Genomic DNA, 15,176 nt, shown 5'->3' on the forward strand with positions numbered 1-15,176 from the left:
TTGTATTTAGAGGGCAGGTTGGTCAGGATGATATCTATGAGGGTGCCCGTGTTTACAGATTTATGGTTGTACCTGGTAGGTTCCATGATAATTTGTGTGAGATTGAGGGCATCTAGCTTAGATTGTAGGATGTCCGGGGTGTTAAGCATATCCCAGTTTAGGTCACCTAACAGTACAAACTCTGAAGATAAATGGGGGGGCAATTAATTCACATATGGTGTCCAGGGCACAGCTGGGGGCTGAGGGGGGTCTATAAAAAGCAGCAACAGTGAGAGACTTATTTCTGGAAAGGTGGATTTTTAAAAGTATAAGCTCGAACTGTTTTGGCACAGACCTGGATACCATGACAGAACTCTCCAGGCTATCTCTGCAGTAGATTGCAACTCCACCCCCTTTGGCAGTTCTATGTTGGCGGAAAATGTTGTAGTTGGGGATGGAAATTTAAGAATTTTTGGTGGCCTTCCTAAGCCAGGATTCAGATATGCCTAGGACATCAGGGTTGGCGGAGTGTGCTAAAGCAGTGAATAAAACAAACTTAGGGAGGAGGCTTCTGATGTTAACATGCATGAAACCAAGGCTTTTACAGTTACAGAAGTCAACAAATGATGACACCTGGGGAATAGGAGTGGAACTGGGGGCTACAGGGCCTTGGCTAACATCTAAATCACCAGAGGAACAGAGGAGGAGTAGGATAAGGGTACGTCTAAAGGATATAAGAACTGTATAAGAACTTAGTAATGATCTGGTGTAATGATCCAGAGCAGCAGGAATCCGGTGATATGGTAGAGAGAAGCAGTCCGATATGCTTTGGGTTGATATCGCGCTGTGCAGACTGGCAGGTGTTGTCCGAGCTAAGGTTGGCTGATGACGGAAAAAAAGGCGAGGACAGCTAGCTGTGGTTAATAAAGACCAGTAGCTAGTTAGCTGGCTAGCTCCTGATGGAAGTTCCAGTTATAAGGAATAAAAATATTATATCCGTACCACATTGGGTGAGGCGGGTTGCAGGAAAGTATATTTAGTTCATAGATAGAAAGTGGGATTAAGATATATACGAAAAAGACTGGCTATTTACACGGGATAACACAAGGGATCTTTTCCAAGCACCATCTTGGAAAAGATCCGAACCATAATGGATAATGGTTTTTTTAACTGATTCAAGTATTTTTAGCCAGATCCTAATAGTACGTCAAATTTGATGTTATTTTGATGGCATAGAAGGCCCTTCTTGCCCTGTCTCTCAGATCGTTCACAGCTTTGTGGATGTTACCTGTAGCACTGATGTTTAGGTCGAGGTATGTATAGTTTTTTGTGTGCTCTAGGGCAACAGTGTCTAGATGATAATAGGGTGAGGCCGGGTGCTGCAGACTGTTCTAGTACCCTCTCCAATTCGTTGATATAAATGTTGAAGAGGGAGGGGCTGCATCCCTGTCTCACCCCACAGCCCTGTGGAAAAAAATGTGTGTTTGGCCAATGACTAGATAATAAAGAAAAGTGAAATAAAAAATGAGAAATGTGCATCCTTCCTTCTCTCCCTCCTGGGGATAAACAGACCATGAACCAAAGCATACTGCTGTGTCTAGATTACATTTGTATTTGTGGTCCTGGGAACTGGACCTTTTTACGAACATCATTATTTTTGTCTTACTGAGATTTACTGTCAGGGCCCAGGTCTGACAGAATCTGTGCAGAAGATATAGATGCTGCTGTAGGCCCTCCTTGGTTGGTGACAGAAGCACCAGATCATCAGCAAACAGTAGACATTTGACTTCAGATTCTAGTAGGGTGAGGCCGGGTACTGCAGACTGTTATAGTGCCCTCGCCAATTTAATGATTTTTTTATTTTAAATGGTGTTTTTTTGACAGTTTTAACCGCACACTTGTTGTTTGTGTACATGGATTTTTTAATGTTGTCGTTTTTTCCTCCAACACCACTTTCCTTCAATTTATATAGCAGGCCCTCGTGCCAAATTGAGTCAAAACATTTTTTTAAATAAACAAAGCATGAAAAGACTTTGCCTTTGTTTTGGTTTGTTTGTTTGTCAATTAAGGTGTGCAGGGTGAATACATGGTCTGTTGTACAGTAATTTGGTAAAAAGCCAATTTGACATGGTTTTATAAGGCTACTCTGCTATCCTCTTTGTGTGTGTGTTAGTGTGTGTGTGTTTGTGACGAGGGGTTGTGGGATAACAAACCTTCTAGGACCAACAACACATGCACGCACACATTAACAAATTTCTTGTTAACAAACTATAGTTTTGGCAAGTGTGTTAGGACAGATTATTTCACTTATAATTCACTGTATCATATTCCAGTGGGTCAGAAGTTTACATACACTAAGTTGACTGTGCCTTTAAACAGCTTGGAAAATTCCAGAAAATGATGTCATGGCTTTAGAAGCTGTGCCAAGTCTAGGACAAACTTCTCAACAGTTTTTACCCTCAAGCCATAAGACTCCTGAACAGGTAATCAAATGTCTACCCGGACTATTTGCATTGTGTGCCCCCCAACCCCTCTTTTATGCTGCTGCTACTCTCTGTTTATCATATATGCATAGTCACTTTAACTATATATTCATGTACATACTACCTCAATTGGGCCGACCAACCAGTGCTCCTGCACATTGGCTAACCGGGCTATCTGCATTGTGTCCCGCCACCCATCACCAGCCAACCCCTCTTTTACGCTACTGCTGCTCTCTGTTCATCATATATGCATAGTCACTTTAACCATATCTACATGTACATACTACCTCAATCAGCCTGACTAACCGGTGCCTGTAAGTAGCCTCACTACTGTATATAGCCTCGCTACTGTTATTTTTCACTGTCTTTTTACTGTTGTTTTATTTCTTTACTTACCTATTGTTCACCTAATACCTTTTTTGCACTATTGGTTAGAGCCTGTAAGTAAGCATTTCACTGTAAGGTCTACACCTGTTGTATTCAGCGCACGTGACAAATAAACTTTAATTTGATTTTCTGATAGGCTAATTGACATCATTTGAGTCAATTGGAGGTGTACCTGTGAATGTATTTCAAGGCCTACCTTCAAACTCAGTGCCTCGTTGCTTGACATCATGGGAAAATCAAAAGAAATCAGCCAAGACCTCAGGAAAAAAATTGTAGACCTCCACAAGTCTGGCTCATCCTTGGGAGCAATTTCCAAACGCCTGAAGGTACCATGTTCATCTGTACAAACAATAGCACGCAAGTATAAACACCATGGGACCACGCAGCCGTTATACCACTCAGGAAGGAGACGCGTTCTGTCTCCTAGAGATGAACGTACTTTGGTGCGAAAAGTGCAAATCAATCCCAGAACAACAGCAAAGGACCTTGTGAAGATGCTGGAGGAAACAGGTACAAGCATATCTATATCAACAGTAAAACGAGTCCTATACATTTAAGTGCTACCTACAGCCCTCATTCAATGCCATTTTGACAATGCTAGTACTTCCTGGTTTGGGGGCTTATCTAAACTTATGAAGGGGAAGCTCCAGAATAAGCTGATCAGGGTAGTATTGAAGGTGAGTCCACGTACTCACATAGGCAGGAGCTGCTTTCAGGAACTAAACTGGCTGCCTGTTGAGGCTAGGGTGTCCCAGATTAGACTAGGTTTGGTTTACAGGAGTATTTATGGTCCTGCGCCCAGATATCTAAGTGATTACTTTCCTCGTGTTAGGGATGCACACAATCACAGCACCAGATCAGGTGTTGCTGATGTGTTTTTATACAGGTTCAGGAGTAATGCTGGGAAAGGTACTTTCTTGTATACTGGAGCCTCAGAATGGAATGAGTTGCCTCTGCCTAAATAAACAACGTCCTCTCTGGATAGCTTTAAAAATAAAGTAAAAATATGTTTTATGTTATCACGACTTCCACTGAAGTCGGTTCCTCTCCTTGTTCGGCGTGTTTGGCGGTCGACGTCACCGGTCTTCTAGCCATCGCCGGTCCACCTTTCATTTTCCATTTGTTTTGTCTTGTTTTCCCACACACCTGGTTTACGTTCCCTCATTATTTGACGTGTATATAACCCTCTGTTTCCCCCATGTCTGTGTGTGGAATTGTTTGTTGTTACATGTATGTGCACGTCAGATTGGTTTGCGCCGGGTTATGTCAACCTGTATTTGTTTAGTATTCTTAGTGCCGTGTGTTTGTTCGCCGTAATAAAGGGCTCCGTTTGCTACCCAATTCTGCTCTCCTGCGCCTGACTTTCCTGCAGCCAGTTACGCATACCTTACAGATGTCTTCTGTGCCCATATGAATAACCCCTATGATGTAACTGGAATGATGAGATAGATGTTCTTCTTCTATGTTTTTGTTTTGTTATTTCACTGCCATACTGTTTTTGATCTTGTCTAGCCATCTTGTCTCAAGAGGACCACAATGGAAATAAGTTCCAGGCTTTATTGTGTGTTATCCTAGATGATTTTATTCATGTGCATGTATGGCTTTTAAGTTTTATGTGTGCTTGTTTTTTTAAATGGTCGAATTAATAAGCTAAACTAAACTAAAACTATATCGGTATAACCTGAAAGGCCACTCAGCAAGGAAGAAGCCACTGCTCCAAAACCGCCATAAAAAAGCCAGACTACGGTTTGCAACTGCACATGGGGACAAAGATCGTACTTTTTGGTGAAATGTCCTCTGGACTGATGAAATAAAAATAGAACTGTTTGGCCATAATGACTATCGTTATGTTTGGAGGAAAAAGGGGGAGGCTTGCAAGCCAAAGAACACCATCCCAACCGTAAAGCATGGGGTGGCAGCATCATGTTGTGGGGGTGCTTTGCAGCAGGAGGGCCTCATGAGGAATTGAAAATGATGTGGATATATTGAAGCAACATCTTGTTGCTTCAATTGGAGTGGCCATCACAAAGCCCTGACTTCAATCCTATAGAAAATGTGTGGGCAGAACTGAAAAAGCGTGTGCGAGCAAGGAGGCCTACAAACCTGACTCAGTTACACTAGCTCCATCAGGAGGAATGGGCCAAAATTCACACAAATTATTGTGGGAAGCTTGTGGAAGGCTACCCGAATCGTTTGACCCAAGTTAAACAATTTAAAGGCAATGGTACCAAATACTAATTGAGTGTATGTAAACTTCTGACCCACTGGGAATGTGATGAAAGAAATAAAAGCTGAAATAAATCATTCTCTCTACTATTATTCTGACATTTCACATTTCCTAACTGACCTAAAACAGGGAATTTTTACACGGATTAAATGTCAGGAATTGTGAAAAACTGAGTTTAAATTTATTTGGCTACGGTGTATGTAAACTTCGACTTCAACTGTATACACACACACACAGTAGGTCAGTGTGTGCTGGTCAGAGCTTGAGGACAGTCAATAATGTATTGAGTGGTGGATGATTCAGTTCATCTCTCTGAGGCTTTATGAGGCCACAGAAGGGGAGAACGTATTGATCTACACACTGCATGTGACCATTACAATGAACTGGAGTCAACTCTGCTTATATCACTGCAGGCCAGTGTGCCACTGGACCTTAACTGTCCATGCAAGCAACAGTTCTTCCTCCCGCTTACATTAAAACAAATATTGAAAATCAACTAAATCCGTTAGAGACCTGGGGTTTGTAGTTGAAGCTGATGATCAGACCAAGGCGCACACTGGTTTCCTCAGCCCACCTATCGCCCTGCAAGACTACTCTGCAGGCTATCGCTGAAGGTACTCATCTTTAGTGTGTATGTGTGTGTGTGTTTAGACTGTAGCCAGTACACTCTTAGAATAAGGGATTCCAAAAGGGTTCTGCAGCTATCCCCATAGGAGAACCCTTTTTGGTTCCAGGTAGAACCTTTTTTGGTTTCAGGTAGAACTATTTTGGGTTCCATGTAGAAAAGGGTTCTACCTGGAACCAAAAGGGGTTCTTCAAAGGGTTATTCTGTGGGGACAACCAAATAACTTTTTGGTTCTAGATACCAACTTTTTTTTCTAAGAGTGTAGGTGTATGTCAGAGCTGTGAGTGTTAACTCAGTAATATCCAGACATACGTTAATCCATCCAGACAGCCATTCTCCCAGGCACCAGAGAAAATAAACAAGTATAAAAATGTACAAAGGAAATTTTGTCTGAGCTGGGATATTATGCGCTTCTGTTTGTAAAAAAGAAAATCCATCTCTCCAATGAACGCCATCTCAAAGGAGTACAGTGATTCTCCAGGGGAACTTGGGCAAACTCTTAAGACAATTGATCTTGTGAATTATGCATGTATTATTAAGTATATAGATATATGATCAGGTGCCTGGGGAGATGGCAGCACTGGAGAATTCCCCAATATTTCTTAGGCCTACTTATAGTTAGGCCTACTTATACTTATTTGTGACAATTCAAGCTTAAACAAGACAGTGCTTGTTCAAAGTTTGGAATTTCAGTTGATAACTATAGCGCTTCCCTTGGGCCAATCAGCATCATTTTGTAAATGACATATCTCAATGGCAAGACGCATCATTCACCCAAGTTTCATGAAAATTGGGCCAGTGGTGCATGAGATATTGCGTGTGACTAACTAATTTACGCATGTACTAGAGTACGTGCAAATGGAGACAGATCCATAGTCCCCGTTCCAATTTCACCGTGGAGGATACTTTGTATGCGTGATTCAGTGGAAGGATGAATGAACATTGGATGGATTGTCGTATGTCATGTGACATACGACATTATTACAACGTTGTCTGTCCTTTTAGGTAAGAGTTTTCGTTGACATGTGAATTTAATTTAATCCTTTTGATGGTTTATTTTCCTGTTGAATGGCTCTATTTGAGTCTAAGCTGTAGTGAGCTTATCCGTTGTGGTTTCCACTACATGTTGGAACATTGCTGCAGGGATTTGCTTCCATTCAGCCACAAGAGCATTCGCGAGATCGGGCACTGATATTTGGCAGTTAGGCCTGGCTCGCAGTCAGCATTCGAATTCATCCCAAAGGTGTTCGTTGGGGTTGAGGTCAGGGCTCTGTGCAGGCCAGTCAAGTTCTTCCACACCAATCTCAACAATCCATTTCTGTATGGACCTCGCTTTGTGCACACGGGCATTGTCATGCTGAAACAGGTAAGGGCCTTCCCCAAACTGTTGCCACAAAGTTGGAAGCACAGAATCGTCTAGAATGTCATTGTATGCTGTAGCATTAAGATTTGCACTCATTGGAACTAAGGGGCTTAGCTCGAACCATGAAAAACAGCCCCAGACCATTATTCCTCCTCCACCAAACATTACAGTTGGCGGTATGCATTGGGACATGTAGCGTTTCCTGGCATCTGCCAAACCCAGATTCGTCCGTCTGACTGCCAGATGGTGGAGTGTGATTCATCACTCCAGAGAACGCATTTCTACTGCTCAGGAGTCCAATGGCGGCGAGCTTTACACCACTCCAGCCGACGCTTGGCATTGAGCATGGTGATCTTAGGCTTGTGTGCGGCTGCTCGGCCATGGAAACCCATTTCATGAAGCTCCCAATGAACAGTTATTGTTCTGACATTGCATCCAGAGGCAGTTTGGAACTTGGTGGTGAGTGTTGCAACTGAGGGCAGGGTTTTTTACGCGCGCTTCAGCAGTTAGCGGTCCCGTTCTGTGTGCTTGTGTGGCCTACCACTTCGCGGGTGAGACGTTGTTGCTCCTAAATGTTTTCACTTCACAATAACAGCACTTACAGTTGACCGGGGCAGCTCTAGCAGGGCAGAAATTTGACGAACTGACTTGTTGGAAAGGTGGCATCCTATGACGATGTCACATTGAAAGTCACTGAGCTCTTCAGTAAGGCCATTCTACTGCTAATGTTTGTCTATGGAGTGTTTGCATTTACATTTACATTTTAGTCATTTGGCAGATGCTCTTATCCAGAGCGACTTACAGTAGTGAATACATACATTTCATACATTTAATTTTCATTTCATGCATTTTTTATTTAAAAAAAAGAAAAATTGTACTTTGCTCGATTTTATACACCTGCCAGCAATGGGTGTGGCTGAAATAGCCAAATCCACTCATTTGAAGGGGTGTCCACATACTTTTGTATATATAGTGTATGAATGATGTATGCTGGGGTCACAGCAGTGAGAGCAGACAGTGTTTGTCTGAAAACAGCTCTTATTTAGCTGGCTCTGTGAATGATTCAATAGCCAATGGGGTCACACACACACACGTCTGTTTTACAATCCTTGTGGGGACCAAACCATTGATCCCATTCAAAATCCTAACCCTAAACCGAAAGTTAATCCTTAACCTTAACCTTTACCCCAAACCCCAAACCCTAAACCTAATCCTAACTCCTAACCCCTAACCCTAATTCTAACTCAAACCCCTAAACCTATAATAGCCCTTTTCCTTGTGGGTACGGGCAAAATGTCTCCACTTCTTCAAATCTTCCTTGTTTTACAAGAGGATTTCTGGTCCCCACAAGGATAGTAAAACCAAAAACATATACCCACACACACACACACACAGTCACACATGCACACACACACACACACACACACACACACACACACACACACACACACACACACACACACACACACACACACAGAGAGAGAGAAAGAGAGAGAGAGAAGACAGTGTTCTTCACCTCACCACTATAAGTATGTAGTGATGCCCTGTACTGTACTGTACTGTATTGTACTATACTATACTGTACTATACTGTACCATACTGTACTATACTGCACTGTACTGTACTGTACTGTACTGTACTGTACTGTACCGTACTATAATGTGATGTACTATAATGTACTGTACTGTACTATACTGTGCTATACTGTACCATACTGTACTATACTGTGCTATACTGTACCATACTGTACTATACTGCACTGTACTATACTGTACTGTACTATACGGTACTATACTGTACTGTACTGTACTGTACTGTACTATACTGTACTATACTGTACTATAATATACTCTACTGTACTGTACTCTCTTATGCAAACTCAGTCCTACCCCCCCGGAGGACATTTTGGTTTTTGCCCTAGCACTACACTGTTAGAGAATTAGAAAATATATAATGAAAGGACGAATAGGTGAAGGATAAGATTCCATATTTTCAGCTCCAGCTTTGATTCTATTCTGAAATGAAAAGGTGCATAATGTGGCGTTAAGGTCACATGGTTGTGATTGGTTACTGGTATTACTCTCAAACATCAGTACTGCTGTCACTCCCCTCCCTGCTCTGTGATAAGCTTCTTATCAACTTCCCCTCCCTCTCATACTTCTCCTCCATTGACATTCCTTCTGGGCGGTCCAGAGTTATCGTCTGTCAGTGAGATTTCATTTGTTTCTGCATGTTCTCTTATTAGAGCTGCCAGCAGCACCCAACACCCTTCATCCCTAAACCACTTCACCAGACACCCTTCATCCCTAAACCACTTCACCCAACACCCTTCATCCCTAAACCACTTCACCCAACACCCTTCATCCCTAAACCACTTCACCCAACACCCTTCATCCCTAAACCACTTCACCAGACACCCTTCATCCCTAAACCACTTCACCAGACACCCTTCATCCCTAAACCACTTCACCAGACACCCTTCATCCCTAAACCACTTCACCCAACACCCTTCATCCCTAAACCACTTCACCCAACACCCTTCATCCCTAAACCACTTCACCCAACACCCTTCATCCCTAAACCACTTCACCCAACACCCTTCATCCCTAAACCACTTCACCCAACACCCTTCATCCCTAAACCACTTCACCCAACACCCTTCATCCCTAAACCACTTCACCCAACACCCTTCATCCATAAACCACTTCACCAGACACCCTTCATCCCTAAACCACTTCACCCAACACCCTTCATCCCTAAACCACTTCACCCAACACCCTTCATCCCTAAACCACTTCACCCAACACCCTTCATCCCTAAACCACTTCACCCAACACCCTTCATCCCTAAACCACTTCACCAGACACCCTTCATCCCTAAACCACTTCACCCAACACCCTTCATCCCTAAACCACTTCACCCAACACCCTTCATCCCTAAACCACTTCACCCAACACCCTTCATCCCTAAACCACTTCACCCAACAACCTTCATCCCTCTATCACTTCACCCAACACCCTTCATCCCTAAACCACTTCACCCAACACCCTTCATCCCTAAACCACTTCACCCAACAACCTTCATCCCTCTATCACTTCACCCAACACCCTTCATCCCTAAACCACTTCACCCAACACCCTTCATCCCTAAACCACTTCACCCAACACCCTTCATCCATAAACCACTTCACCCAACACCCTTCATCCCTAAACCACTTCACCCAACACCCTTCATCCCTAAACCACTTCACCCAACACCCTTCATCCCTAAACCTCTTCACCCAACACCCTTCATCCCTAAACCACTTCACCCAACACCCTTCATCCATAAACCACTTCACCCAACACCCTACATCCCTAAACCACTTCACCCAACAACCTTCATCCCTAAACCACTTCACCCAACACCCTTCATCCCTAAACCTCTTCACCCAACACCCTTCATCCCTAAACCACTTCACCCAACACCCTTCATCCATAAACCACTTCACCCAACACCCTTCATCCATAAACCACTTCACCCAACACCCCTTCATCCCTAAACCACTTCACCCAACACCCTTCATCCATAAACCATTTAACCCAACACCCTTCATCCATAAACCACTTCACCCAACACCCCTTCATCCCTAAACCACTTCACCCAACACCCTTCATCCCTAAACCTCTTCACCCAACACCCTTCGTCCCTAAACCACTTCATCCAACACCCTTCATCCCTAAACCACTTCACCCAACACCCTTCATCCCTAAACCACTTCACCCAATACCCTTCATCCGATAAACCACATCACCCCTTCCTGTCTTTCATCCCTAAACCACTTCACCCCTTCCTCTCTTTCATCCCTAAACCACTTCACCCCTTCCTCTCTTTCATCCCTAAACCACTTCACCCCTTCCTCTCTTTCATCCCTAAACCCCTTCACCCCTTCCTCTCTTTCATCCCTAAACCACTTCACCCCTTCCTCTCTTTCATCCCTCTATCACTTCACCCCTTCCTCTCTTTCATCCCCAAACCACTTCACCCCTTCCTCTCTTTCATCCCTCTATCACTTCACCCCTTCCTCTCTTTCATCCCTAAACCACTTCACCCCTTCACCTCTCTTTCATCCCTCTATCACTTCACCTTTTCCTCTCTTTCATCCCTAAACCACTTCACCCTGTCCTCTCTTTCATCCATAAACCACTTCACCCCTTCCTCTCTTTCATCCCTCTACCACTTCACCCCTTCCTCTCTTTCATCCCTCTATCACTTCACCCCTTCCTCTCTTTCATCCCTAAACCACTTCACCCCTTCCTCTCTTTCATCCCTCTATCACTTCACCCCTTCCTCTCTTTCATCCCTAAACCACTTCACCCCTTCCTCTCTTTCATCCCTAAACCACTTCACCCCTTCCTCTCTTTCATCCCTCTATCACTTTACCCCTTCCTCTCTTTCATCCCTAAACCACTTCACCACGTCCTCTCTTTCATCCCTCTATCACTTCACCCCTTCCTATCTTTCATCCCTAAACCACTTCACCCCTTCCTCTCTTTCATCCCTCTATCACTTTACCCCTTCCTCTCTTTCATCCCTAAACCACTTCACCCCTTCCTCTCTTTCATCCCTAAACCACTTCACCCCGTCCTCTCTTTCATCCCTAAACCACTTCACCCCTTCCTCTCTTTCATCCCGCTATCACTTCACCCCTTCCTCTCTTTCATCCCGCTATCACTTCACCCCTTCCTCTCTTTCATCCCTAAACCACTTCACCCCTTCCTCTCTTTCATCCCTCTATCACTTTACCCCTTCCTCTCTTTCATCCCTAAACCACTTCACCCCTTCCTCTCTTTCATTCCTAAACCACTTCACCCCGTCCTCTCTTTCATCCCTAAACCACTTCACCCCTTCCTCTCTTTCATCCCGCTATCACTTCACCCCTTCCTCTCTTTCATCCCGCTATCACTTCACCCCTTCCTCTCTTTCATCCCTAAACCACTTCACCCCTTCCTCTCTTTCGTCCCTCTATCACTTCACCCCTTCCTCTCTTTCATCTCTCTATCACTTCACCCCTTCCTCTCTTTCATCCCTCTATCACTTCACCCCTTCCTCTCTTTCATCCCTCTATCACTTCACCCCTTCCTCTCTTTCATCCCTAAACCATGTCACCCTTTCCTCTCTTTCATCCCTCTATCACTTCACCCCTTCCTCTCTTTCATCCCTAAACCACTTCACCCCTTCCTCTCTTTCATCCCTAAACCACTTCACCCCTTCCTCTCTTTCATCCCTCTATCACTTCACCCCTTCCTCTCTTTCATCCCTAAACCACTTCACCCCTTCCTCTCTTTCATCCCTCTATCACTTCACCCCTTCCTCTCTTTCATCCCTAAACCACTTCACCCCTTCCTCTCTTTCATCCCTAAACCACTTCACCCCTTCCTTTCTTTCATCCCTAAACCACTTCACCCTTTCCTCTCTTTCACCCCTTCCTCTCTTTCATCCCTAAACCACTTCACCCCGTCCTCTCTTTCATCCCTAAACCACTTCACCCCTTCCTCTCTTTCATCCCGCTATCACTTCACCCCTTCCTCTCTTTCATCCCGCTATCACTTCACCCCTTCCTCTCTTTCATCCCGCTATCACTTCACCCCTTCCTCTCTTTCATCCCTAAACCACTTCACCCCTTCCTCTCTTTCATCCCTCTATCACTTCACCCCTTCCTCTCTTTCATCTCTCTATCACTTCACCCCTTCCTCTCTTTCATCCCTCTATCACTTCACCCCTTCCTCTCTTTCATCCCTCTATCACTTCACCCCTTCCTCTCTTTCATCCCTAAACCATGTCACCCTTTCCTCTCTTTCATCCCTCTATCACTTCACCCCTTCCTCTCTTTCATCCCTAAACCACTTCACCCCTTCCTCTCTTTCATCCCTAAACCACTTCACCCCTTCCTCTCTTTCATCCCTCTATCACTTCACCCCTTCCTCTCTTTCATCCCTAAACCACTTCACCCCTTCCTCTCTTTCATCCCTCTATCACTTCACCCCTTCCTCTCTTTCATCCCTAAACCACTTCACCCTTTCCTCTCTTTCATCCCTCTATCACTTCACCCCTTCCTCTCTTTCATCCCTAAACCACTTCACCCCTTCCTCTCTTTCATCCCTAAACCACTTCACCCCTTCCTCTCTTTCATCCCTAAACCACTTCACCCCTTCCTTTCTTTCATCCCTAAACCACTTCACCCCTTCCTCTCTTTCATCCCTAAACCATGTCACCCCTTCCTCTCTTTCATCCCTCTATCACTTCACTCCTTCCTCTCTTTCATCCCTCTATCACTTCACCCCTTCCTCTCTTTCATCCCTAAACCACTTCACCCCTTCCTCTCTTTCATCCCTCTATCACTTCACCCCTTCCTCTCTTTCATCCCTAAACCACTTCACCCCTTCCTCTCTTTCATCCCTCTATCACTTCACTCCTTCCTCTCTTTCATCCCTCTATCACTTCACCCCTTCCTCTCTTTCATCCCTAAACCACTTCACCCCTTCCTCTCTTTCATCCCTAAACCACTTCACCCCTTCCTCTCTTTCATCCCTCTATCACTTCACCCCTTCCTCTCTTTCATCCCTAAACCACTTCACCCCTTCCTCTCTTTCATCCCTAAACCACTTCACCCCTTCCTTTCTTTCATCCCTAAACCACTTCACCCTTTCCTCTCTTTCATCCCTAAACCACTTCACCCCTTCCTCTCTTTCATCCCTAAACCACTTCACCCCTTCCTCTCTTTCATCCCTCTATCACTTCACCCCTTCCTCTCTTTCATCCCTCTATCACTTCACCCCTTCCTCTCTTTCATCCCTAAACCACTTCACCCCTTCCTCTCTTTCATCCCTCTATCAGTTCACCCCTTCCTCTCTTTCATCCCTCTATCACTTCACCCCTTCCTCTCTTTCATCCCTAAACCACTTCACCCCTTCCTCTCTTTCATCCCTCTATCACTTCACCCCTTCCTCTCTTTCATCCCTCTATCACTTCACCCCTTCCTATCTTTCATCCCTCTACCACTTCACCCCTTCCTCTCTTTCATCCCTCTATCACTTCACCCCTTCCTCTCTTTCATCCCTAAACCACTTCACCCCTTCCTCTCTTTCATCCCTCTATCACTTCACCCCTTCCTCTCTTTCATCCCTCTATCACTTCACCCCTTCCTCTCTTTCATCCCTAAACCACTTCACCCCTTCCTCTCTTTCATCCCTCTATCACTTCACCCCTTCCTCTCTTTCATCCCTCTATCACTTCACCCCTTCCTCTCTTTCATCCCTCTATCACTTCACCCCTTCCTCTCTTTCATCCCTAAACCACTTCACCCCTTCCTCTCTTTCATCCCTCTATCACTTCACCCCTTCCTCTCTTTCATCCCTCTACCACTTCACCCCTTCCTCTCTTTCATCCCTCTATCACTTCACCCCTTCCTATCTTTCATCCCTAAACCACTTCACCCCTTCACCTCTCATTCTGTTTACATCTCATTCAAGTTCATTCTTCTATTTCTTCTCCTTTACTCTCTCATCACTCTTCATTGTCTTCATCCATTCATTTCTGCCCTCACCACCTTTCCCCTTGATTACTTTATCCCTTTACCTTCACCTCCCCCTCCATATCATTTAACTCACTAGTCCTTCACCTCTCCCCTCCATATCATTCAACTCACTAGTCCTTCACCTCCCCCTCCATATCATTCAACTCACTAGTCCTTCAACTCCCCCTCCATATCATTCAACTCACTAGTCCTTCACCTCTCCCCTCCATATCATTCAACTCACTAGTCCTTCACCTCCCCCTCCATATCATTCAACTCACTAGTCCTTCAACTCCCCCTCCATATCATTCAACTCACTAGTCCTTCACCTCTCCCCTCCATATCATTCAACTCACTATTCCTTCACATGTCCCCTCCATATTATTGAACTCGCTAGTCCTTCACCCCTTTATCCTCTTAGTAGGCCACCATCATGTCAGCCCTCTCTAATCATCATCCCATGCTGTCCTCCTATAGTTTTATGCCAGGAAGAAGAGAAACGGACAGCCTGAGGGGTTTCTATGGCAATCAGAGGTGAAAGAGCTAGTTACGCCTGG

The 15,176-nt window shown here is 44.6% G+C and overlaps 1 protein-coding gene across 2 annotated transcripts in view; it reads left to right on the plus strand.

Moving 5' to 3' along the window:
• samd10b (sterile alpha motif domain containing 10b) overlaps positions 1-15,176 on the plus strand; it is a 138,510-nt gene that overhangs the window by 56,811 nt on the left and 66,523 nt on the right. The window contains exon 1 of one of the 2 annotated variants that reach the window (XM_014134717.2): positions 5,508-5,690. The exons of the other annotated variant lie outside the window; for it this stretch is intronic. Within the exon in view, the coding sequence (XP_013990192.1) occupies positions 5,612-5,690 (79 nt within the window). The 5' untranslated portion in view covers positions 5,508-5,611. Of the gene's footprint in view, positions 1-5,507; positions 5,691-15,176 lie in introns of those variants that run through there. 2 annotated transcript variants of the gene reach the window in all.

This window comes from Salmo salar, chromosome ssa13, assembly GCF_905237065.1.
Source record: "Salmo salar chromosome ssa13, Ssal_v3.1, whole genome shotgun sequence".
Classification (NCBI taxonomy): Eukaryota; Metazoa; Chordata; class Actinopteri; order Salmoniformes; family Salmonidae; genus Salmo; species Salmo salar.